The 25502-nt window shown below is 46.9% G+C and overlaps 1 protein-coding gene across 1 annotated transcript in view; it reads left to right on the top strand.

Annotated features, from left to right (window-relative positions):
- Positions 1–25502, top strand: part of tgfbr2b (transforming growth factor beta receptor 2b) — an 80628-nt gene that overhangs the window by 43631 nt on the left and 11495 nt on the right. The window contains exons 4-5 of the mRNA XM_078415147.1: positions 11809–12620; positions 22522–22663. Coding sequence (XP_078271273.1) covers positions 11809–12620; positions 22522–22663 — 954 coding nt within the window. The remainder of the gene's footprint in view (positions 1–11808; positions 12621–22521; positions 22664–25502) is intronic.

Below are 25502 nucleotides of genomic sequence, written 5' to 3'. Positions count from 1 at the left end.
TATAAGATCTACTTATATACACTCAAAGGGTCAATACACAATAGGTGCAGGAGTAGGCCACTCGGCCCTTCGAGCCAGCACCGCCATTCAATGTGATCATGGCTGATCATTCAAAATCAGTACCCCGTTCCTGCCTCTAACGTGTTCAATCCCTTAATAATCCTATGTTTCAATAAGATCCCCTCTCATCCTTCTAAATTCCAGCGTATACAAGCCCAGTCGCTCCAGTCTTTCAACAAAAGCTTCCTTCAGTCCTTAATCTAATCCGATTTAAATGCTTGGGAGTTAGGACTTTGCAAAGCAGACTGCACCTCCTCACACCAGTCTAACCCTTCTCAGGGCCCCAGTGTGTAAGCTTTGGTCTTGATTACAACATCAAAGTAAATTAACTTGACAATCGTATATAACAGCACAGAATTAATTATATTGTGATCTGACCTCTTGAGATCATGACGACTTCTCACCTTTGATTTTACCTTGGCATTTATTTTTGTTTGCATGTTGACCGAGCTGAGAAAGATTTTCATTGTATAAAGTTCATGTTCATAAGTTCTACGAGCAGAATTAGGCCATTCGTGTCATCAAGTCTACTCTGCCATTCAATCATGGCTGGTTCTATCTTTTCCCCCTTTTCCCTGCCTTCTCCCCATAACCCCCGACACCCTTGCTAGTCAGTTGTTAGAGACGGAAGATTGCGCGGGATATCAGCTTGAATCTTTTTATTCAGATATCTCGGGAAGTTGTTGGAAAGTAAAGCTCCTTTTAACTTGAGAGTGAATGGGACAGACCTGGGAGAAAAGGAGTATTGGTTCAGTAAATCAAGATGTGGACATGGCCTGAATAGAGTAAGAAGCACCAAAGGGCAGGAATTGTATTTAATCAGTTTACAAAGATTATTCCTTTCTCCAGAGATGCTTTTTAAGATGGATATTTTAAGATGGATATTTTTAAGGCAGAGGTGGGTAGATTCTTGATTAGTGGTTGTCAGGGGTTATGGGGAGAAGGCAGGAGAATGGGGTTGGGAGGGGAAGATAGATCAGCCATGATTGAATGGCGGAGTAGACTTGATGGGTCGAATGGCCTAATTCTGCTCCTATCACTTATGAACTTAAACTGCCTGGCCCGCTGAGTTACTCCAGCTTTTTGTGCCTTTCTTACATATATTTGTGTTGTTAATTAAAGGCACAATAAACTGCAGATGCTGGGACCTTAAGCATAAAAGAAACTGCTCGAGGAACTCGGCAGATCCAGCTGCCTTTATTATGAATGCTTCGTATACTTGGATGCTGCACTTTCCATTTTCTTTTAGAAACACGGAAAATAGGTGCAGGAGGAGGAGGCCATTCGGCCCTTCGAGCCAGCACCGCCATTCATTGTGATCATGGCTGATCATCCACAATTAGTAACTGTGCCTGCCTTTTCCCCATATCCCTTGATTCCACTAGCCCCTAGAGCTCTATCTAACTCTCTTTTAAATTCATCCAGTGATTGGGCCTCTACTGCCTTCTGTGGCAGAGAATTCCACAAATTCACAACACCAATGGGCAAGAAGCTGAAAGGGGACCCGTTAATTAGAAGGAAAGCTATCTGCGATTCAGAATGATGTATTGTGTTTGTTTTAGTTTGCCACGGTGGCGTAGAATTGCTACCTTACAGCATCAGAGACCCGAGTTCGATCCTGACCACGGGGTGCTGGCGTACGGAGTTTGTATGTTCTCCCTGAGACCACGTGGGTTTACTCCGGGTGCTCCGGTTTACTCCCACACTCCAAGGGCGTGCAAGTTTGTAGGTTAATTGGCTTCTGTAAAATTGTAAGTTGTTTCTAGCGTGCAGGACAGTGCTAGTATAGAAAATAGGTGCAGGAGTAGATTATTTGGCCCTTCGAGCTAGCACCGCCATTCAATATGATCATGGCTGATCATCCAAAATCAGTACCCCGTTCCTGCTTTCCCCCCCCCATTTTCCTTGACTCCGTTAGCCCTAAGAGCTATATCTGACTCTCTCTTGAAAACATCAATGTACGGGGTGATTGCTGGTTGGCGCGGACTTGGTGGGCCAAAGGGCCTGTTTCCACGCTGTATTTAGTCATAGAGTCAAAGAGTGATACAGTGTGGAAACAGGCCCTTCGGCCCAACTTGCCGATACCGGCCAACATGTCCCAGCTACACTAGCCCAACCTGCCTGCGTTGGGTCCATATCCCTTCAAACCTGTCCTGTCCATGTACCCGTCTAACTGTTTTTTAAATGTTGGGATAGACCCAGTCTCAACTACCTCTTCTGGCAGCTTGTTCCACACCCACCCTTTGTGTGAAAGTTTTTTTTTTTTTTGTTTTTTTTTATTTCTGCGGGGGGGGGGGGGGGGGGGGGGATATTTTAATGCACCCAGACTGAGGTTGAAGGTGCTGTTTCATCATTTTTTTCAGCTGTCGTCCCTCTCTCCAACTGAGAGCAGACTGCGTCTGCTGTTCGTGTCATTTACAGCATCTGTGGTTGGAAGCGAATCCCTACGTCTGCTCTCAGACATATGGTTTCCTGTCTGTGTTTAAATTTACGAGCGCATCAAAGCCTGCTGCTCCTTAGGCCATGTTTACAAGCAGATAGCGCTTGCACTCATTTACTGCGGCCTGACTGATGTCCAACTCCAATGTCTCAAAAGTCTGTTCTTTCTTTCTTGAGGACTTTTACTGGAAAATTAAAGTGCAGTCCCTGGCAGCACGGTAGAGTTGCTGACTTACAGCGCCAGAGACCCGGGTTCGATCCTGTCCACGGGTGCTGTATGGACGGAGTTTGTAAGTTCTCCCCGTGACCTGCGTGAGGATTTTTCCGGGATCGCAGCTATTTACAATATACATTAATGACTTGGATGAAGGGATTAAAAGTACCATTAGCAAATTTGCAGATGTTACAAAGCTGGGTGGCAGTGTAGCATCTTGCTCATAGTGAGGAAGATGCTATGAGGTTGCAGGGTGACTTGGACAGGTTGTGTGAGTGGGCGGATGCATGGCAGATGCAGTTTAATGTGGATAAGTGTGAGGTTATCCACTTTGGTGGTAAGAATAGGAAGGCAGAGTATTATCTGAATAGTGTCAAGTTAAGAAAAGGGGACATACAACGAGATCTGGGTGTCCTAGTGCATCAGTCACTGAAAGGAAGCATGCAGGTACACCAGGCAGTGAAGAAAGCCAATGGAATGTTGGCCTTCATAACAAGGGGAGTTGAGAATAGGAGCAAAGAGGTCCTTCTGCAGTTGTACAGGGGCCTAGTGAGACCGTCCCTGGAGTACTGTGTGCAGTTTTGGTCTCCAAATTTGAGGAAGGATATTCTTGCTATTGAGGGCGTGCAGCGTAGGTTTACTAGGTTAATTCCCAGAATGGCGGGACTGTCATATGTTGAAAGACTGGAGCGACTAGGCTTGTATACACTGGAATTTAGAAGGATGAGAGGGGATCTTATCGAAACGTATAGGATTATTAAGGGGTTGGACACGTTAGAGGCAGGAAACATGTTCTCAATGTTGGGGGAGTCCAGAATTAAGGGGCCACAGTTTAAGAATAAGGGGTAGGCCATTTAGAACGGAGATGAGGAAAAACGTTTTGAGTCAGAGAGTTGTGAATCTGTGGAATTCTCTGCCTCAGAAGGCAGTGGAGGCCAATTCTCTGAATGCATTAAAGAGAGAGCTAGATAGAGCTCTTAAGGATAGCGGAGTCAGGGGGTATGGGGAGAAGGCAGGAACGGGGTACTGATTGAGAATGATCAGCCATGATCACATTGAATGGCGGTGCTGGCTCGAAGGGCCGAATGGCCTACTCCTGCATCTATTGTCTATCTCCGGTTTCCTTCCACATACTAAAGACGTACAGATTTGTAGGTTGATTGGCTTGGTAAAATTGTAAATTGTCCCTAGTATGTGTCGGGTAGTATTAGGGTGCAAGGATCGCTGGTCAGCGTGGACTCGGTGGGCCGAAGGGCCTGCTTCTGCGCTGTATCTCTGAACTAAAACCTAAACTCCCAGTCTGTCCTCTGCTAGGCCCAAGGTGGAGCTCAGCAAGTTGTTGTCAGATCAAGATTATCCTCTGGCTGCACCAGCAGTTCCTGCAGTGTGTTCACTGACGATGGCCCGATGCTGGGTACCAATAAAAACATTGAATCTCATGTGCCAATGTTACTATTCGACAATTCTTCACTATTCATTGTCTCTCTCATTGAGGCAGGGATTATCGCAATGTTTAAGAAACAATTAGACATGTACTTGGATGTTGTTGTTCGTTCTTTGGGTTCGAAGATGACCATGACTTCACTTTCAATTGGAGGATTAGTGACTGGGTCCGGAAGTAACTGGTGAGGCCAATCCGGGCCTGGAAGGCACGCCCACACGTAGGACACAAGTGGATGGGTGCTGCAGTGGAAGTGGAGGTAGCCCGGGCCTTGCGGGCGGTGCGTTTCCTCTGGGCCTCTGCAGTGCGTCTGTTCTCTGCTGCACGGGCTCCTGTGGTGAGCTTGCTGCGCCAGGTTGGACGGTCCAGAGCAAGAGACTCCCAAGTGCTGAGGTTGATGTCCAAGTCTTTGAGGGACACTTTGAGGCAGTCTTTAAACCGTTTCTTCTGTCCTGGAGGCCAATTCTCTGAATACATTCAAGAGAGAGCTAGATAGAGCTCTTAAGGATAGCGGAGTCAGGGGGTATGGGGAGAAAGCAGGAACAGGGTACTGATTGAGAATGATCAGCCATGATCACATTGAATGGCGGTGCTGGCTCAAAGGGCCGAATGGCCTCCTCCTGCACCTATTGTCTATTGTCCTCCTACTGAGCGCTTGCCCTGACACAGTTCTCCATACAGAAGCTGTTTTGACAGTCTACTCTCGGGCATTCTGACGACATGGCCTGCCCATCTGGCTTGGATAGGACAGGTTTAAAGGGATGTGTGCCAAACACAGGGAGGTGGGACATGTTGGTTGCATGGGGATGTGCCTGAGCCCCTGCCCATCTTGGTCCATATTCCGTGCTGGTGCTCCCCTGACCTGTTCTGCCCCCCCACCCCGTCTGTACGCTCCAAGTCCCTCTCTCTCTCTCTGTTGGTTGGTTGACTGCAGCCTCTCTTCCTACCACTCGCTCTCTCAACCCTTGTCTAGTCGAAATCGTCTTGCTAACATTCCGTCCAAACTCCGCACGTAACTAATAACAGTGGGACTTCCTTCCCCCCCCCCCTCCCAAGGCCTGACAGAAATAGTGAAAGACTCTCTTGGGATGCCTCCAGTGTTCAGCACAAACTCCTCAGCACCCTGCGGTGTGTCCCCGAGACATGTTCACCCTCTTTTAGTTTAGAGATACAGTGCGGAAACAGGCCCACCGAGTCTGTGCCGACCAGCGATCCCCACGCACACTAACACCATCCTACACCCGCCAGGGACAATTTAACCTACTAACCTGTATGTTAATTAACCTACAAACCTGTATGTCTTTGGAGTGTGTGAAGAAACAGTGTAAGAATAAGGGGTAGGCCATTTAGAACTGAGATGAGGAAAAACCTTTTTCAGTCAGAGAGTTGTGAATCTGTGGAATTCTCTGCCTCAGAAGGCAGTGGAGGCCAATCCTCTGAATGCATTCAAGAGAGAGCTGGATAGAGCTCTTAAGGATGGCGGAGTCAGGGGGTACGGGGAGAAGGCAGGAACGGGGTACTGATTGAGAATGATCAGCCATGATCACATTGAATGGCGGTGCTGGCTCGAAGGGCCGAATGGCATTCTCCTGCACCTATTGTCTATTGAAACTGGAGAAAACGCCACGCAGGTCACGGGGAGAACGTACAAACTCCGTACCGACAAGCACCCGTAGTCAGGATCGAACCCGGGTCTCCGGCGCTGTGAGGCAGCAACTCTACCGCTGCGCCACTGTCCCCCCTCTTCTGGAAATAGTTTCATTTGTTTCGAGCAGCTCACAGCTCCGTGCGTCACCCTGGCAATCTCTTCCACCGCTGACTCGCGCCGATGGCAGACAGCAAGCAGGCTGATTTGAAAGTTCTGGGCTCTCTTCCCACACCTTTTGCCCGTTGCCAAAATAAGTCAACCTCGCGAAGAGGGCCTGGGACTGGGGTTGGAATGCATCCTCCAAAGGCTCCAACATGTGCGCGCAGATCCGACAAACCCAGCAGACCCCCTCTTTTCTGGCAGAGAGTCTGGGCAGGCTTTTTTAATTCCGGGGAGGTGTCTTAATAACACAGCTGTTTAAACACGTTTCTCTCAAGTGTGCATCTGTTGTGCCCAAGTACTGCTCTTGCCAGGGGGCTGGGCTGATGCATCGAGTCCACTTCTGAAGGAGGGTCACGGCCCGAAACATCGCCCATTCCTTCTCTCCAGGGACGCCGCCTGTCCCGCTGAGTTACTCCAGCACTTTGCGTCTATCTTCCACCTCTTGCCATTGATTGGATGAGTGCCGCACTGCCTCTGCCTCTGCGCGGTGGTGGCCCTTTAACCTTTTGAGTACGCTTGTGGTTACAGGATCTAGCAGCATTATGGTCAAAGAGTGGAAACAGGACCTTTGGCGCAACATGTCCCATGTGCACTAGCCCCCAACTGCCTGCATTTGGCCCTTATCTCGTTAAACCTACCCCTATCCATATACCTCTAACTGTTTCTTAAACATTGCGATAGTCCCTGCCTCAACTACCTCCTCCGGCAGTTTGTTCCATACGCCCACCACCCTTTGCGTGAAAAGGTTACCCCCTCAGATTCTTATTAAACCTTTCCCCCCCTCACCTTAAACCTATGTCCCCTGGTTCTCAATTCCCCCACTCCAGGCAAGAGACTCTGTGCGTCTACCTGATCTATTCATAAATACATAGACAATAGGTGCAGGAGTAGGCCTTTCGGCCCTTCGAGCCAGCACCGCCATTCAATGTGATCGTGGCTGATCATCCACAATCAGTACCCCGTTCCTGCCTTCTCCCCATACCCCTTGATTCCGCGAGCCCTAAGAGCTCTATCTAACTCTCTTTTGAACTCTCTATTCCTCTCATGAATTTATACACCTCTATAAGATCACCTCTCATCCTCCTGCGCTCCAGGGGCTAAAGTCCCAGCCTACTCGACCTCTCCCCATAACTCAGACCCTCGAGTCCTGGCAACATTCCCGTAAATCTTCTCGGTGCTCTTTCCAGCTTGACATGTGTAGGGAGGAACTGCAGATGCTGGTTTAAACTGAAGATAGACACAAAATGCTAGAGTAACTCAGCGGGACAGGCAGCATCTCTGGAGATACGGAATGGGTGACGTTTCGGGTCGAGACTCTTCTTCGGTCTGGACACCTTTCCAATAACATGGTGCACTGGTAGAGCTCCTGGCCTCGGGAGATGAAATCACGCGTTGCATTGTCAGTATATTTTACAAGATACTAAAGAGGGAAGAAATTTCAAGATTTATGAAGCAGCACTAGCAAAACGTAAGCCTGGATCTGGCTAAATAGGACTGGCGAAGGTTTCTGCAGAGGATTTGAAGAGGTGGAAGTTGTTTCTTTGGGGAAGGTGGATGCGCGGGCGACTGCTATAAAGTATCTGCCTCACAGCAGGTCAATTGAACAACTAACCCCAAATATATAATAAATTCAGTCCAATTCCTGTGAGCATCCCCAGTGAGATTACTGCCAGCATTTATCAAGTTGCAACAGACATTGTTATTCTCCACTGCCCCCAGGCAGTATATTCGCCACTGTTAACCCTCAAGTCCTAATACGAAAGGTGGAAAGCGTACAGAGAAAATTTACGAGAATTTTGAGGGGGGGGGGGGGACCTCATTGAAACTTACAGAATAATGAAAGGCATAGATAGAGTGGATGTGGGAAGGATGTTTCCACTGGTCGGAGAGTCTAGGACCCGAGGTCATAGCCCCAGAATTAAAGGGCACACTTTTAAAAAGGACGTGAGGAGGAACGTCTTTAGTCAGAGGGTAGATTTTAGATTTAGATTTATATATACAGCGCGGAAACAGGCCCTTCGGCCCACCGAGTCCGTACCGCCCAGCGATTCCCGCACATTAACACTATCCTACACACACTAGGGATAATTTTTTTTTTAACATTTACCCAGTCAATTAACCTACATACCTGTATGTCTTTGGAGCGTGGGAGGAAGCCGAAGATCTCGGAGAAAACTCACGCAGGTCACGGGGAGAACGTACAAGCTCCGTACAGGCGGCGCCCGTAGTCAGGATCGAACCCGAGTCTCCGGCGCTGCATTCGCTGTTCTGCAGCAATTCTACCGCTGCCCCACCGTGCCGCCCAGTAGTTGCTCTGTGGAACTCATTGCCACAGAGGGGCAAATCAGTGGATATTTTTAAGGGAAGGATAGACAAGTTCTTGATCAGAATGGTTGTCAAGGGTTATGGGGAGTGGTGGCACCCGTGGTGGGGTTTGAACCAGGGTCTCTGTCCGCTGTGAGGCAGCAACTCTACCATGGCGCCACCATGTCCTTCCATGCGCTACTTATGTTGAACCTTCTTCGTGGCTTTAGATCTCCCAATTTTCCTTTCTGGAGATGTAAGTTGTGCCAGGGTAAGATGCCCATTTTGGGCACTGCCTCGGTCTTGCAAGTAAACACGCGATGTCAATTGGATAATGTGCATTGGCAATGGTTGTTACCATCAAACAATTGACTGATTCAAGGGCAAAGACAACGACTTTGCTCTTTAAAATATTTCAGTGTGAGCTTTTATATTAGCCTTTCAAAACAAAGGCAGCTGACATTTAAAATCTTAACTTTAATTCTGACTGTGTAACACTCCCTTAGTGCTGTGTGGAAATACTTGCCAGATGATGTGTTCAACCTTTGTGCTGTGATTCCAAACCATAACTCTGACCTCAAAGCAATCCGGTCAACAGAGTCCTAATTCAAGAAAGTAGATACGTATAAAAGAATAAGAAAATAACTGCAGATGCTGGTACAAATCGAAGGTATTTATTCACAAAATGCTGGAGTAACTCAGCAGGTCAGGCAGCATCTCGGGAGAGAAGGAATGGGTGACGTTTCGGGTCGAGACCCTTCTTCAGTCTGAAGAAGGGTCTCGACCCGAAACGTCACCCATTCCTTCTCTCCTGAGATGCTGCCTGACCTGCTGAGTTACTCCAGCATTTTGTGAATAAATACGTATAAAAGAATGATTGATGGGACGTAACGTTTCCAGAAACCTTACTCAAGTTCCTTTGAAATTATGAGAATTTTTAAAAAAAGTTAATTTGTCAATTTGGAAAGGGTACAGAGAAGATTTACAAGAATGTTGCCAGGACTAGAGGGTCTGAGCAATAGGGAGAGGTTGAGCAGGCTAGGTGGGACTCCTTGGAGTGCAGGAGGATGAGGGGTGATCTTATAGAGGTGTATAAAATCATGAGAGGAATAGATCAGGTAGATGCACAGAGTCTCTTGCCCAGAGTAGGGGAATTGAGAACCAGAGGACCTAGGTTTAAGATGAAGGGGGAAAGATTTAATAGCAATTTGAGAGGGTAACCTTTTCACACACAGGAGTATGGAATGAGCTGCTGGAGGAGGTAGTTGAGGCAGGGACTATTGCAACATTTAAGAAACAATTTGACAGGTTCGTGGATGCGAAAGGTTTGGAGGGATATGGGCCAAACGCAGGCAAGTGGGACTAGTGTAGATAGGACGACGTGTTGGTTGTCGTGGGAAAGTTAGGCTGAAGGGCCTGTTTCCACACTGTATGACTCTATAAGTAAATTGTGGATCCATTTGTCTGTGTTACCCCATAACATCTAAATAATGGTTTTCATATTAGAACCTGTGCGAAAGTCAAGAGTGTTCAAGAGCATGTAACGACAATGGAGCAATGAAATTCTGGTAACAACATAACAGGCCTTTACTCACAGTACACATAGATAAAAGAATAAAGCAAAATTCAATAAATGAATAACTCCAACACTAGTGCAAAAAACCCTCCTTATTGCAACCAGCCACAGACCTGCTGAGTGCCCCCCATGGTCTTTCTCTGCCCCCATGGTCATCTGGCACAATAGACCCAGCATGAACCTATTTGCACTTTACCTTGTTTTCTTTTTTTTTTCTCCCTTTTTGTTGTTTTTTGTTTTCCTGGTGTTTTATTTATTTTATAGTATCGATATGGAAGTGGCATTTTTCATCTCATTGTGCTAGTACAATGACAATAAAGATATTTAGAGATACAGCGCGGAAACAGGCCCTTCGGCCCACCGAGTCCGCACCGCCCAGCGATCCCCGCACATTAACACTATCCTACACACACTAGGGACAATTTTTACATTTACCCAGTCAATTAACCTACATACCTGTACGTCTTTGGAGTGTGGGAGGAAACCGAAGATCTCGGAGAAAACCCACGCAGGTCACGGGGAGAACGTACAAACTCCATACAGATGGCGCTCGTAGTCATCGTAGTCAGGATCGAACCTGAGTCTCCGGCGCTGCATTCGCTGTAAGGCAGCAACTCTACCGCTGCGCCACCGTGCCGCCATATTGTATTGAATAGTTCATGGTAGAGGTAGTGTAAGAAAATAGCTGCAGATGCTGGTACAAATCGAAGGTATTTATTTCACAAAATGCTGGAGTAACTCAGCAGGTCAGGCAGCATCTCAGGAGAGAAGGAATGGGTAGAGGTAAGTGTTTTGTCTTGTTCAAGAACCTGATGGTTGTTGGGAAGAAGCTATTCTTGATCATGGTGGTCAGTTTTTTTCAAGACTGCTCTACCTCCTTCCCCACAGTAGGAATAAACTCTACCTCCTACATTCCCAGGAGCCTAGAGATTAACCAGCTAGGCGTTAGTAGATACCAGGGCTAGATGCCTGTGGTACCTATAGTAGCTGGAGTATCTATTGACCCCTTTGCTCCAAGGTGTCAGAGTGGTCAATATTGGTAATCCCGTACATAAAATGTGAAATTAGACTTACTTTGGCATAATGTTCTTTTCGGAGAGATTACGCTGAATTTGCGTTTTGGGCCGTGCGTTGCGTTTTGGGCCGTATTCCTGATTTTAGAAACATAGATACATAGAAAATAGGTGCAGGAGTAGGCCATTCGGCCCTTCGAGCCTGCACCGCCATTCAATATGATCATGGCTGATCATCCAGCTCAGTAGCCTGTACCTGCCTTCTCTCCATACCCCCTGATCCCTTTAGCCACAAGGGCCACATCTAACTCCCTCTTAAATATAGCCAATGAACTGGCCTCAACTACCTTCTGTGGCAGAGAATTCCACAGACTCACCACTCTCTGTGTGAAGAAATGTTTTCTCATCTCGGTCCTAAAAGACTTCCCCCTTATCCTTAAGCTGTGACCCCTGGTTCTGGACTCCCCCAACATCGGGAACAATCTTCCCGCATCTAGCCTCTCCAACCCCTTAAGAATTTTATATGTTTCTATAAGATACCCCCTCAGCCTTCTAAATTCCAGCGAGTACAAGCCCAGTCTATCCAGTCTTTCCTCATATGTAAGTCCCGCCATCCCAGGGATCAATCTGGTGAACCTTCTCTGTACTCCCTCTAAGGCAGAAACTGGGAACTGCAGAAGCTGGTTTGCACAAAGGGTCACAAAATGCTGGAGTAAAACTCAGCGGGTCAGGCAGCATCTCTGGAGAACATGGAGAGGTGACTTTTCTGGTCAGGGCACTACTTCAGCCTGAAGATGAGTCCCGACCCGAAACGTCACCAATCCATGTTTTTGTGAGATGCGGCCAGACACGCTGAGTTACTCCAGCACTTTGTCTTCTGCCTTTATTATTCTGTTCAAACTGCGGCATCTGTACCTTGTTGTAACTCTGCTGATGTCCATCTGCTTTTAGTTGTCAAAGAGGACGTGGAGCCAATCTTGGAGGTGGTCCTGGTCACCCTGGTCCCACTGGTCATCATCGCCGCCGTGGTCATAGTGGGCTATTACATGTATCGGGTCCAGCGACTGAGGGGCCTGAACCTGGAGTGGGCCAAGGGTCAGAAGGTCAAGAAGTCGGGCCACCGGAAGCGGAGGGCGATGGACCGCAGCGATGGCTGCACCATCCGCCTGGGCGATGACCAGTCGGACATCAGCTCCACCTGTGCCAACAACATCAACCACAACACGGAGCTGCTGCCCCTGGAGCTGGACGGCTTGGTGGGCAAGGGTCGCTTCGCTGAGGTCTACAAGGCCAAGCTGCGGCAGAGCACCGCCGAGCAGTTCGAGACGGTGGCCGCGAAGATCTTCCACTTCGACGAGTACGTGTCGTGGAAGAACGAGAAGGAGATCTTCTCCGACATCAACCTGAAGCACGAAAACGTGCTGCAGTTCCTGACTGCCGAGGAGCGCGACACAGACATGGGCAAGCAGTACTGGCTGATTACCGCCTACCACCCGCAGGGCAACCTGCAAGACTATCTACTCAGGCACGTGGTCAACTGGGAGGACCTGTGCCTGCTGGGGGGGTCGCTGGCCCGAGGGATCGCCCACCTGCACAGTGAATACACCCCCTGCGGCTGCCCAAAGATTCCCATCGCCCACCGGGACCTCAAAAGCTCCAACATCCTGGTGAAAAATGATTTGACATGTTGCCTGTGTGACTTTGGATTGTCCTTGCGGCTGGAGTCCTCTCTGTCTGTAGATGATTTAGCCAACAGCGGCCAGGTGAGTCTAAGCCTTCATTATCCCAAGTTTGGGAATTTCTTCACAGAACCTTTAGTCGGAGGGTGGGGAATCTGTGGAATTTACTGCCACAGAAGGCTGTGGAGGCCAAGTTAATGGATATTTTTAAGGTGGAGATTGATAGATTCTTAATTAGTACGGCTGTCAGCGGTTATGGGGAGAAGGCAGGAGAATGGGGTTGATGGGGAAAGACAGATCTCCCATGATTGAATGGCAGAGTAGTATTGATCGGCCGAACAGCCTACTTCTGTTTCTATAACTTATGAACTATGAACCTGCACCTTTCAACCAATCCCCTCACTCAGCTTTTGTATACCTGTGCTAATGCCTCAGAAATAGTTCATTCAAATGATTTTTTAATTATGTTTCGAGCATAGGGTAATACAGCATGGGAACAGGCCCAACTTGCCCATGTCATCCAACATGCCCCACCTACACTCGTCCCATCTGCGTGTATTAGCCCCATATCTGACACCTCTAAACCTATCCTATCCATGTACCTGTTTAAATCTCTCTTGAACGTTATGGTTTAGTACCTGCCTCAACAACCTCCTCTGGCAGCTCATTCCATACATCCACCGCCCTTTGTATTAAAAGGTTAAACCCTCAGGTACCTATAATTAACAATTTGGCTTGTGTCAAACTCTTTGTGGTGATAGATGCTGTGTGACTGCATATTGTTGTTTACCATGATTAAAGCATCATAGAGTGATACAGTGTGGAAACAGGCCCTTTGGCCCAACTTGTTCACACCAGCCAACATGTCCCAGCTACACTAGTCTCACCTGCCCGTGTTTGGTCCATATCCCTCCAAACCTGTCCTATCCATGTACCTGTGTAAACTTTTTTTTAAATGGTGGGATAGTGCCTGCCTCAACTACCTCCACTGGCAGCTTGTTCCATGCACCCACTGCCCTTTGTGTAAAAAAACTACCCCTCTGATTCCATGGGATATGCACATGGGTAGGATAGGTTTAGAGGGATATGGGCCACGGTTTAGAGGGATATGTAGATGGGTAGGATAGGTTTAGAGGGATATGGGCCAAGGTTTAGAGGGATATGTAGATGGGTAGGATAGGTTTAGAGGGATATGGGCCAAGGTTTAGAGGGATATGGGCCAAGGTTTAGAGAGATATGGGCCAAGGTTTAGAGGGATATGGGCCAAGGTTTAGAGGGATATGTACATGGGTAGGATAGGTTTAGAGGGATATGGGCCAAGGTTTAGAGAGATATGGGCCAAGGTTTAGAGGGATATGTAGATGGGTAGGATAGGTTTAGAGGGATATGGGCCAAGGTTTAGAGGGATATGTAGATGGATAGGATAGGTTTAGAGGGATATGGGCCAAGGTTTAGAGGGATTTGGGCCAAGGTTTAGAGGGATATGGGCCAAGGTTTAGAGGGATATGCACATGGGTAGGATAGGTTTAGAGGGATATGGGCCAAGGTTTAGAGGGATATGTACATGGGTAGGATAGGTTTAGAGGGATATGGGCCAAGGTTTAGAGGGATATGGGCAGGTGATGCTAGTATGGATGGGACTTTTTTAGTTTATTGTCACGTTTACTGAGGTACTGTGAAAAGCTTTTTGTTTTAAAGAATATCACCAGTTCTGTAGAGGCTTGCGAAGCCTGGAATGTTCTCCTTGGAGTAGAATTGGTTAACAGTTTTCAGACGTGTTGCGTAATTTGCTTCAACTTACTGGAAGCAACTGGCTGGAGAATCAGCAACCAAAGTATGTTGTTTTAATCCAGTAGGTGATGGAAAGAAATTAGAAATATTTTTGGAAGGGAGCAGAGACCTGCTTTCTTTTTTAACTGCCTCAGTGTTTGGAGGAACATGGAACATGGAAAAGTACAGTGCAGGAACAGGCCCTTTGGCCTAAAATGTGTGTCCATCATGATCTCAAGATAAACTAAGCTCGTCTGCTTACACATAATCCAAAACCCTCCATTCCCTGCAAATCCGTGTGTCCATCTAAAAGCCTCCAATGGCACTTTCATACCTGCCCCCACCACTACATCTAGCAGTGTGGTTCAGGCACCCACCACACTCTGTGTAAAAGAGAACTTGCCCAGCACATCTCCTTTAAACTTTGCCCCTCTCACCTAAAACCTATACCCTCTACTTTACTCTAGTCGCAGTTCAGTTTACTTTAGAGATACAGTGAAGAAACAGGCCCTTCTCACCGACCAGCGATCACTGTGTACACCAACAGTATCCGACACACGAGGGACAATTTTACAACTTGCCGAAGCCAATTAACCTACAAACCTCTACGTCTTTGGAGTGTGGGAGGAAACCAGAGCACCCTGTGAAAACCCACAAGGAGAACATGCAAACTCCACACAGACAGCACCCGTAGTCAGGATCGAACCCAGGTCTCTGGTGCTGTAAGGCAGCAACTCTACCGCTGTGCTCCCCTAAATGTGTCGTCCTTGACATTCCCAGCCTGGGGTGTGTGTAGTCCATCTATGCCTCTTGTGATTGTATATTCCTGTACCTGGTCACTCCTCAACCTTCAGCATTCTTGAGAAAACTCCAAGCAGGTACAATTTTTTTAAAAACTTCAAGAGGGAATTGAATAGAAACATAGAAAAATAGAAACATAGAAAATAGGTGCAGGAGTAGGCCATTCGGCCCTTCGATCCTGCACCGCCATTCACCGCCATTCACCGCCATGGACTCCCCCAACATCGGAATAGTTTGTTGGATATATTTATAGAACTTTGGTTAGTCAGCATTTGGAGAATTGTGTGCAGTTCTGGTCACCCCCTTTACAGGAAAGACATTGAGGCTTTGGAGAGGGCGCAGAGAAGGTTTACCAGAATGCTGCCTGGATTCAAGGGTTTTGGCTACACGGAGTAGTTGGATAGTCTTGGATTGTTTTCTCTGAGACGTCAGTGTTTGAGGGGAGACTTAATAGAAGTATATCAAATTATACAATACAATACAATACAATATATCTTTATTGTCATTGTACAGGGGTACAACAAGATTGGGAATGCGTCTCCCATACGATGCAATAATTGAAGTAGCTAGTCAGTATTAATTTAAACAACCCAATGAAACAAATTGTAACAGTTTTAAAACAGAATAAAGTGCAAGTAGATCTGTGCCGGATCATTGTGCGATGAGACCATCCGGCTCAGCAGGACCGGTTCATAGCAGTTATGGCCCTGGGGATGAAGCTGTTCCTGAGTCTGGAGGTGCGGGCGTAGAAGGCCTTGTATCGTCTGCCCGATGGTAGAAGTTCGAACAGACGGTTGCAGGGGTGTGAAGAGTCTTTGCGGATGCTGGTGGCTTTTCTGAGGCATCGTGTGTAGTAGATGCCCTCCAAGGCTGGTAGGCATCTATGAGCGGTATAGATAAGGTAGACAGTCGGAACCTTTTTCCCAGGGTGGAGATGTCCAGCACTAGAGGGCATCGCTCGATGACGTGCTGGTTTGAAGGATAGTTGGCCTCTTATTGGCCTGCAGTTTGTAGGGAGCTGATGAGAAAGTAGGATAACGTAGAACTGGTGTGAACGGGAGATTGATTCATCGTCCGACGGTCCTGTTATCCATGCCGTATCTCTAAACTAAACTGATCTCTAGCCCATATAACCATATAACCATATAACAACTACAGCATGGAAACAGGCCTGTCCGGCCCTACCAGTCCACGCCGACCATTCTCCCTGACCTAGTCTCATCTACCTGCACTCAGACCATAACCCTCTAATCCCCTCCTATCCATATACCTATCCAATTTACTCTTAAATAATAAAATCGAGCCAGCCTCCACCACTTCCACCGGAAGCCCATTCCATACAGCCACCACCCTCTGAGTAAAGAAGTTCCCCCTCATGTTACCCCTAAACCTTTGTCCCTCAATTCTGAAGCTATGTCCCCTTGTTGGAATCTTCCCCACTCTCAAAGGGAAAAGCCTACCCACGTCAACTCTGTCCGTCCCTCTCAAAATTTTAAAAACCTCTATCAAGTCCCCCCTCAACCTTCTACGCTCCAAAGAATAAAGACCCAACCTGTTCAACCTCTCTCTGTAGCCTAAGTGCTGAAACCCAGGCAACATTCTAGTAAATCTCCTCTGCACCCTCTCCATTTTGTCGACATCCTTCCTATAATTTGGCGACCAGAACTGCACACCATACTCCAGATTCGGCCTCACCAATGCCCTGTACAATTTTAACATTACATCCCAACTTCTATACTCGATGCTCTGATTTGTAAAGGCAAGCATACCAAACGCCTTCTTCACCACCCTATCCACATGAGACTATCCCACTGCTGAGACTGTCAACTCTGAGTGGCACTTGTTTCACTGTTGCAATGCATTATAATTACACAAGGGGGTTCATCCAAGCATTAAATTCTTCATTATGCAAGCCACCTTGGGGAGAAGGCTTTTGGAAGTCATTAACTCTCCAGCACACAAACGTTAACAAACCCTTGAAGAGGCACCTGTTTTGCGATTTGACGACGAAGTGAGCGAGCCATGGCACCAGCTTCACAGCTGTACCCTCCGCCGTTACGTTTAGTGTCATACAACATGGAAACAGGCCCTTCGACCCAACTTGCGCAATGTTTAGTACAGTTTTGAGATGCAGCGCAGAAGCGGGTCCTTTGGCCCACCGAGTCAGTGTCGACCACCGATCACTGCGCACTAACACCACCCTACACACCACACAAGGGACCATTTACAGTTTTTCCAAACCGGAGCTCCCGGGGGAAAACCCACGTCGGTCGGGGGAGAACGTACAAACTCCGTACAGACAGCACCCGTAGTCAGGATCGAACCCGGGTCTCTACCGCTGCGCCACCATACCGCAGTGTATATGTTTTCTTCAATGATTATTGAAACGTGGAACTAGGCTTGTATACACTGGAATTTAGAAGGATGAGATGAGATCTTATCGAAACGTATAAGATTATTAAGAGGTTGGACAGGTTAGAGGCAGGAAACATGTTCCCAATGTTGGGGGAGTCCAGAACAAGGGGCCACAGTTTAAGAATAAGGGGTAGGCCATTTAGAACTGAGATGAGGAAAACCCTTTTCAGTCAGAGAGTTGTGAATCTGTGGAATTCTCTCCCTCAGAAGGCAGTGGAGGCCAATTTTCTGAATACATTCAAGAGAGAGCTGGATAGAGCTCTTGAGGATAGCGGAGTCAGGGGGTATGGGGAGAAGGCAGGAACGGGGTACTGATTGAGAATGATCAGCCATGATCACATTGAATGGCTGTGCTGGCTCGAAGGGCCGAACGGCCTCCTCCTGCATCTATTGTCTATCATCATGGAATTATAAAACCATAAGACATGGAGCAGAAAAAGGCCTTTGGCGTATCGAGTCCACTCGTAGAATAATGGAGCACAAGAGAAGGCCATTTGGCCCATTAGTGTATGTCAGCTATTGTGACGGTCTCACTGGCTGCTTGTACCACAGGCCTCTAGTTATTTTTCCCCTTTAAGCCAACTGCCCGTTTTCCATTAGCTGCCGTTCTTTCTCTTGCCCATTCACCTTACAGCTGTGTCCTCCAAATACTGATCTATCTGCCCATGGAAACCTCTCCTCGTCAAGATGCCTCATAATTGGGCCACCTCTAATGACTCTATCGCTCGACTTTCACTGATGTGTAAAGTTGCCTCCTCTTTTCAGAAACATGCACGGTGGGCAAGAAGCCGAAAGGGGACCCGTTAAATAGAAGGAAAGCGATTCAGAATGATGTATTGTGTTTGTTTTAGTTTGCCACGGTGGCATAGAATTGCTGCCTTACAGCATCAGAGACCTGGGTTCGATCCTGACCACGTGTGCTGCCTGTACAGAGTTTGTACGTTCTCCCCGTGACCTGCGTGAGTTTTCCCCGGGTGCTCTGGTTTCCTCCCACATTCCAAAGACGTGCAGGTTTGTAAGTTAATCGGCTTTGTAAAAAAATAATTGTAAATTGTCCCGCGTGTGTGGGATAGTGCTAGTGCACGGGGATCGCTGGTCGGCGCGGTCTTGGTGGGCCGAAGGGCCTGTTTCTGCACTGCATCTCTAAACTAAACTAAAAATAATAATAAAACCTCCACTGCAAATGGAATAACATCAACAGATACCCACTCTGGAAGTATTTAGCATTTCCTTCATAAATTTCATTGCTTGCATAAATTTAAAAGCACGAGACTGATGTGAAATGTGTAAATGTGGGCAGGGTTGTGGGCGTTTGCATGGGAGCTTGCGAAACATAAAACAGTTTGCAGAAATTAAAAGATGTTTAAGTGGTTTGCCTTGCCTTACAAAGGAATCCCTAGACAAACAATAGTAAGCCATTAATTGCCGAATATATCAATTGAAACTTCTTTTTGGGTAATTGATTATCCTGGGAGTTAAATAGATTTAAAGAACATTTTTTTTTTTGCCGCCCTCCCCCCCACCCATTAAAATGTTTGTGTCTAAAAATTAGCCAGTGCCTACAAGGACATGTCAAACAGACTGCCTGCATTGAGTTCATATTCACTACAGGTCATTCATTGTTCAGTCTAGGAATGCATTAGGCCCAATGCATCGAATGAGCCATGAGTTAGAACATAAGGTATCATATTTAGATATGATAGTTCGTGTTTAGTTTAGTTTATTGTCACGTGAGCTGAGGTACATAGAAACATAGAAAATAGGTGCAGGAGTAGGCCATTCGGCCCTTCGAGCCTGCACCGCCATTCAATATGATCATGGCTGATCATCCAGCTCAGTAACCTGTACCTGCCTTCTCTCCATACCCACTGATCCCTTTAGCCACAAGGGCCACATCTAACTCCCTCTTAAATATAGCCAATTAACTGGCCTCAACTACCTTCTGTGGCAGAGAATTCCACAGACTCACCACTCTCTGTGTGAAGAAATGTTTTCTCATCAAGGTCCTAAAAGACTTCCCCCTTATCCTTAACCTGGTTCTGGACTTCCCCAACATCAGGAACAATCTTCCCGCATCTAGCCTCTCCAACCCCTTAAGAATTTTATATGTTTCAATAAGATCCCCCCTCAGTCTTCTAAATTCCAGCGAGTATAAGCCTAGTCTATCCAGTCTTTCTTCATATGAAAGTCCTGCCATCCCAGGGATCAATCTGGTGAACCTTCTCTGTACTCCCTCTAAGGCTAGAATGTCTTTCCTCAGATTAGGAGACTAAAACTGTACACAATACTCCAGGTGCGGTCTCACCAAGGCCCTGTACAACTGCAGCAGAACCTCCCTGCTCCTATACTCAAATCCTCTTGCTATCGAGTCAGTGGAAAGACGCTACATGATTACGATCAAGCCATCCACATTGTACAGATGCACGATAAGGGGAATAATGTTTCGTGCAAGATAAAGTCCAAATGAAGATAGTCCGAGGGGCTCCAATGAGTTAGATGGTAGCTCAGGACTGCTCTCTAGTTGGTGATAGGATGGATAGGCACATTGATGTGCAAGGAATGGACGAATATGGATCACGTGCAATTTAACTTGGCATCATGGCTAAAGGTAGACACAAAATGCTGGAATGTTAAACGTGTTTAGCAACTGGGAAGTCACATAAGCACTAGACAGAATGAGCGGTGTTGTTCAGCGACTTGATCACCGAGCCTGCGCTTGGTTGAAGGCCCTGTTCCTGTGCTGTCCCGTTCTCCGTTCTATGTAAACATGAGTAGGCCAATTGGCCTCAAGCCGGCTTCACCATTTAATGAGATCACTACATTTGCCTCAGTATCACTTTTCCCATTCTGTTCAGATACCCTTCCACTCCATAAACTTCAAATGCCTTCAATGATTCTCCCTTCACAGCTCATTGGGGTAGCAAAGACGTAATTCTCTTTAAGTTCGAGAAGACTGTTGTATATACATAACCTTGGGCACTGGGCACTTGGGCATTGTGTTCAATTCTGGGCACCATGTTATAGGAAAGATGTTGTCAAGCTGAAAAGATTTACAGAGGATGTCGCCAGGACTAGAGGGTCCGAACTATTGGGGGAGGTTGAGTACGCTGGGACTCTATTCCCTGGAGCACAGGAGGATAAGGGGTGATCTTGTAGAGGTAAGGGGTGATCTTGTAGAGGTAAGGGGTGATCTTGTAGAGGTGTGTAAAATCATGAGAGGAATAGATCGGGTAGATGCACAGAGTCTTTTGCCAGAGTAGGTGAATAGAGAACCAGGGGACATAGGTTTAAGGTGAAGGGGAAGAGATTAAATAGGAATCTGAGGGATAACCTTTTCACACAAAGGGTGGTGGGTGTATGGAACAAGCTGCCAGTGGAGATAGTTGAGGCAGGGACTATCCCAATGTTTAAGAAGCAGTTGGGCAGGTACATGGATAGGACAGGTTTGGAGGAATATGGACCAAATGCAGGCAGGTAGGACTAGTGCAGCTGGGGCATTGTTGGCCGGTGTGGGCAAGTTGGGCAGGAGGACCTGTTTTCATACTGTATCACCCTATGACTGTCCATTGTTGTGGTGGTGTTAAAGATGTATTAAGTACTGTTACTCTGACGCATTAAGATTGAGTTCTACCGTATGTCTAACAATCTGAGGTGCATACAAGAGGGTCCTGTTTCGCTGTATTAAGTCAGCTCCTTCAGTATCATAGTCTGCTTTGACGACTTAGGTTTCCCTTGGCTGTAAGGACCCTCTTCAGATTCGGTCCAAGTTTAATCTGAAACCAAACTCGCCGTCACAGTCCAAATTGTAATATTTCCTTGTGTCTCGTAGGAGTCACTGCAATCAACAGTCATTGATCAGATTTCAGTTTCAGTTCAGTTTATTGTCACTTGTACAGTTCAGTTTATTGTCACTTGCATTTGTTGCTTGCTAACCAGTCAGCAGAAAGAGAATGCCTGATTGCAATCGAGCCATTCACAGTGTACAGATACATGATAAGGGAATAACGTTTAGCGCAAAGGAAAAGCCAGTAAAGTCTGATCAAAGATAGTAGATAGTATTTCAAGACTGCTCCCTGGTTGTGGTAGGATGGTTCAGTTGCCTGATAACAGCTGGGAAGAAACTGTCCCTGAATCTGGAGGTGTGCGTTTTCACTTCTATATCTTTCCCGATGGGAGAGGGGAGAAGAGGGTGTGGCCAGGGTGCGACTAGTCCTTGATTATGTGGCTAGCTTTGCGGAGGCAGCATGAGGTATAAATGGAATCAATGGAAGGGAGGTTGGTTTGTGCGATGGTCTGGGCTGCGTCCACTATTCTCTGCAATTTCTGGCGGTCTTGGATGGAGACCAACTAGCCTGGAGTATGAAATAGTCAGTGGGAACACTGACCATATTTATTTACAAGAGGATGTAGCACGAGTACACGTTGCCATGCCAGCAGTAATGAGCTGGGGTTTTTTTCTAGCAGCCTCTGGCATTAAATGCCTTTCTGCCCATAGGCCCACACCCATACCACAGGAATGAAAGCTTACAAAGACATTGTCCAATATCTCTGTGCAATTAGCTGGCTGCTGCTTTTTGCACAACTTTGTCAACAGCGTTCGATTATGAGGTCAAATTCCTTGCAGATTCAGTGCTGGGCGTGTGGAAGCAGTGGACAAACAACTCTTGCCCTTTTGCAAATTTACACCTCGGCTCAAGGACAAGTTAATTTGTATTGGAATAATAGTAAATAGGTGCAGGAGTAGGCCATTCGGCCCTTCGATCCAGCACCGCCGTTCAATATGATCACGGCTGATTATCCCAAATCAGTACCCCGTTCCTGCTTTCTCCCCATATCCCTCGATTCCGTTAGCCCTAAGAGCTCTATCCAACTCTCTCTTGAATACATACAGTGAATTGGTAATCATTTGTTAGCAGTGTTGGGGTTTGACTTTTATTCTTCTTGTCACATTTTACAACTACACGCATGACCTGTTTTACCCTTTTCGTGTACTCTGTAGGTGGGCACGGCTCGATACATGGCACCCGAAGTGCTGGAGTCGCGGATTAATCTGGAGGATATCGAGGCATTTAAGCAGGCGGACGTGTATTCACTGGCACTCGTGCTGTGGGAGATGGTATCGCGATGCACAACTGCCGGCGGTGAGTGGCAATAAAATATCTGCAAACATCAAAGAGCCGATCTTTATAACCTGGAGCACATATGCTGGCCTGTTGATGCATGGGTAGTTTGTACGCTCTCCCCATGACCTACCTGGGTTTTCTCAGAGATCTTCGGTTTCCTCCCACACTCCAAATACGTACAGATTTGGAGGTTTATTGGCTTGGTACAAGTGTGTATTGTCCCTAGTGTGTGTGTGTGGGATAGTGTTAATACACGGGGATCGCTGGTCGGCGTGCACTCGGTGGGCCGAAGTGCCTGTTTCCGCCCTGTATCTCTGTAAACTAAAAACCAAATTTCTATGTATCTTTGTTGCTCTTAAATGTGCCAATCGCACTCGGTGAAAACTCTAACTTCTGCAAGGAGGGGAAAAGATCCTTGGTGGTAATGACGGCTCAGTAAGTGATTCTCTTGGCTCTTGAGTCAAACATTAAGTGAGATCCCACTAGGTGTTTAAAACTGAGGTGAGAAGGAACTTTTTCACCCAGAGAGTTGTGAATTTGTGGAATTCTCTGCCACAGAGTGCAGTGGAGGTCAAATCACTGGATGGATTTAAGAGAGAGTTACATAGAGCTCTAGCTGCTAGTGGAATCAAGGGATTTGGGGAGAAGGCAGGCATGGATTATTGATTGTGGACAATCAGCCATGATCACAATGAATGGCGGTGCTGGCTCGAAGGTCCAAATGGCCTCCTCCTGCACCTATTTTCTATATTTCTATGTTTGACTGAGGATAGACACAAAATGCTGGAGTAACTCAGCGGGACAGACAGCATCTCTGGAGAGAAGGAATGGGTGACGTTTCAGATCGAGACCCTTCTTCAGACTGGGAATCGGGGAGGGGGAGACACCAAGATAAGGAAGCTTACACGGAGAGGAGAGGAGAACCTCTTCAAAGTAGGCTTACCTTGAGGGGCATTCGCAATGGAGCAGACTAAATATGTAGGAAGGAACTGCAGATGCTAGTTTACACCGAAGATAGGCTCAGTCTGAATAAGGGTCACATAAGGTCATATGGAATAGGATTAGAATTAGGCCATTCGGCCCATCAAGTCTACTCCGCCATTCAATCATGGCTGATCTATCTCTCCCTCCTAACCCCATTCTCTTGCCTTCTCCCCATAACCTCTGACACCCATACTAATCAAGAATCTATCTATTTATTCACAAAATGCTGGAGTAACTCAGCAGGTCAGGCAGCATCTCGGGAGAGAAGGAATGGGTGACGTTTCGACTGAAGAAGGGTCTCGACCCGAAACATCACCCATTCCTTCTCTCCAGAGATGCTGCCTGACCTGTTGAGTTACTCCAGCATTTTGTGAATGAATCGATTTGTACCAGCATCTGCAGTTATTTTCTTATATATAAGAATCTATCTATCTCTGCCTTAAAAATATCCACTGACTTGGCTTCCGCAGCCTTCTGTGGCAAAGAATTCCACAGATTCACCACTCTCTGACTAAAGAAATTTCTCCTCATTTCCTTCCTAAAAGAACGTCCTTTAATTCTGAGGCTCTGACCTCTAGTCCTATACACCCCACTAGTGGAAACATCCTCTCCACTTTAAACTCGATCCAGGCTTTTCACTATTCTGTATGTTTCAATGAGGTCCCCCCTCATTCTTCTAAACCTGACCCGACCCGAAATGTCACCCTTTCCTTCTCTCCAGAGATGCTGCCTGTCCTGCCGAGTTACTCCAGCATTTTGTATCTATCTTCAGTGTTTCACTGAATCCTTTCATTATTTCCAAGGGCATCTTGGTCAATGGTCAGTTTAGTGACCCAGAATGGAAACAGGCCCTTCAGGCCCAGCGAGTCCACACTGACCATCGATCAACTGTCAGAGGCAGTGGGACGTATAATAATATTTAATAGACATTTGGACAGTTGCATGGATAGGAAGGATTTAAAGGGATGTGGGACAGGTTTTGATGGGCATCAGACCTGTTACGATACTATGTTATTCCGTGACTTCTGAGACCAGAGCAGCCTCAGAACAAACCTCTTTACTCCTGAGTATTTAGTATGAAAACGGAGTTATCACCTAGTGTGATCACCTACATTTAATAGCAACAAAGATACAGAGAAATGTAGTTTTTAGTTTAGTTTAGAGACACAGTGTGGAAACAGGCCTATTCGGCCTACCGAGTCTGCGCTGTCCAGCGATCCCCGTATATTAACACTATCCTACACACACTCGGGACAATTTACACTTGTGCCAAGCCAATTAACCTGCAAACCTGGACGTATTTGGAGTGTGGGAGGAAACCGAAGATCTCTGAGAAAACCCACGCAGGTCACGGGGAGAACGTACAAACTCTGTACAGACAGCACCCATAGTTGGGTATGAACCTGGGTCTCCGGTGCTGCAAGCACTGTAAGACAGCAACTCCACCGCTGTGCCACTGTGCCGTTTTTTAGTTTTAGTTTGTCACGTGTACCGAGGTACAGTGAAAAGCTTTTGTTGCGTGTTAACCAGTCAGCGGAAAGACAATACTTGACTACAATTGTGCTATTCACAGTGTGCAGATACATGATAAGGAAATAATGTTTAGTGCAAGATAAAGCCAGTAAAGTCCGATCTAAGATAGTCCGAGGGTCACCAATGAGGTAAATAGTAGTTCAGGACTGCTCTCTGGTTGTGGTGATGGATGATTCAGCTGCTCGATAACAGCTGGGAAGAAACTGTCCCTGAATCTGGAGGGTGTGCATTTTCACTTCTATATCTTTTGCCCAATGGGAGAGGGGAGAGGAGGGAGTGGCCAGGCTGCGATTCGTCCTTGATTATGCTGCTGGCCTTGCCGAGGCAGCGTGAGGTATAA

The sequence above is a fragment of the Rhinoraja longicauda genome, chromosome 2 (assembly GCF_053455715.1).
Source record: "Rhinoraja longicauda isolate Sanriku21f chromosome 2, sRhiLon1.1, whole genome shotgun sequence".
In the NCBI taxonomy this organism is placed as follows: domain Eukaryota; kingdom Metazoa; phylum Chordata; class Chondrichthyes; order Rajiformes; family Arhynchobatidae; genus Rhinoraja; species Rhinoraja longicauda.
The sequence above is the reverse complement of the archived record's forward strand: the minus strand, read 5'-3'. Positions and strand labels throughout refer to the sequence as shown.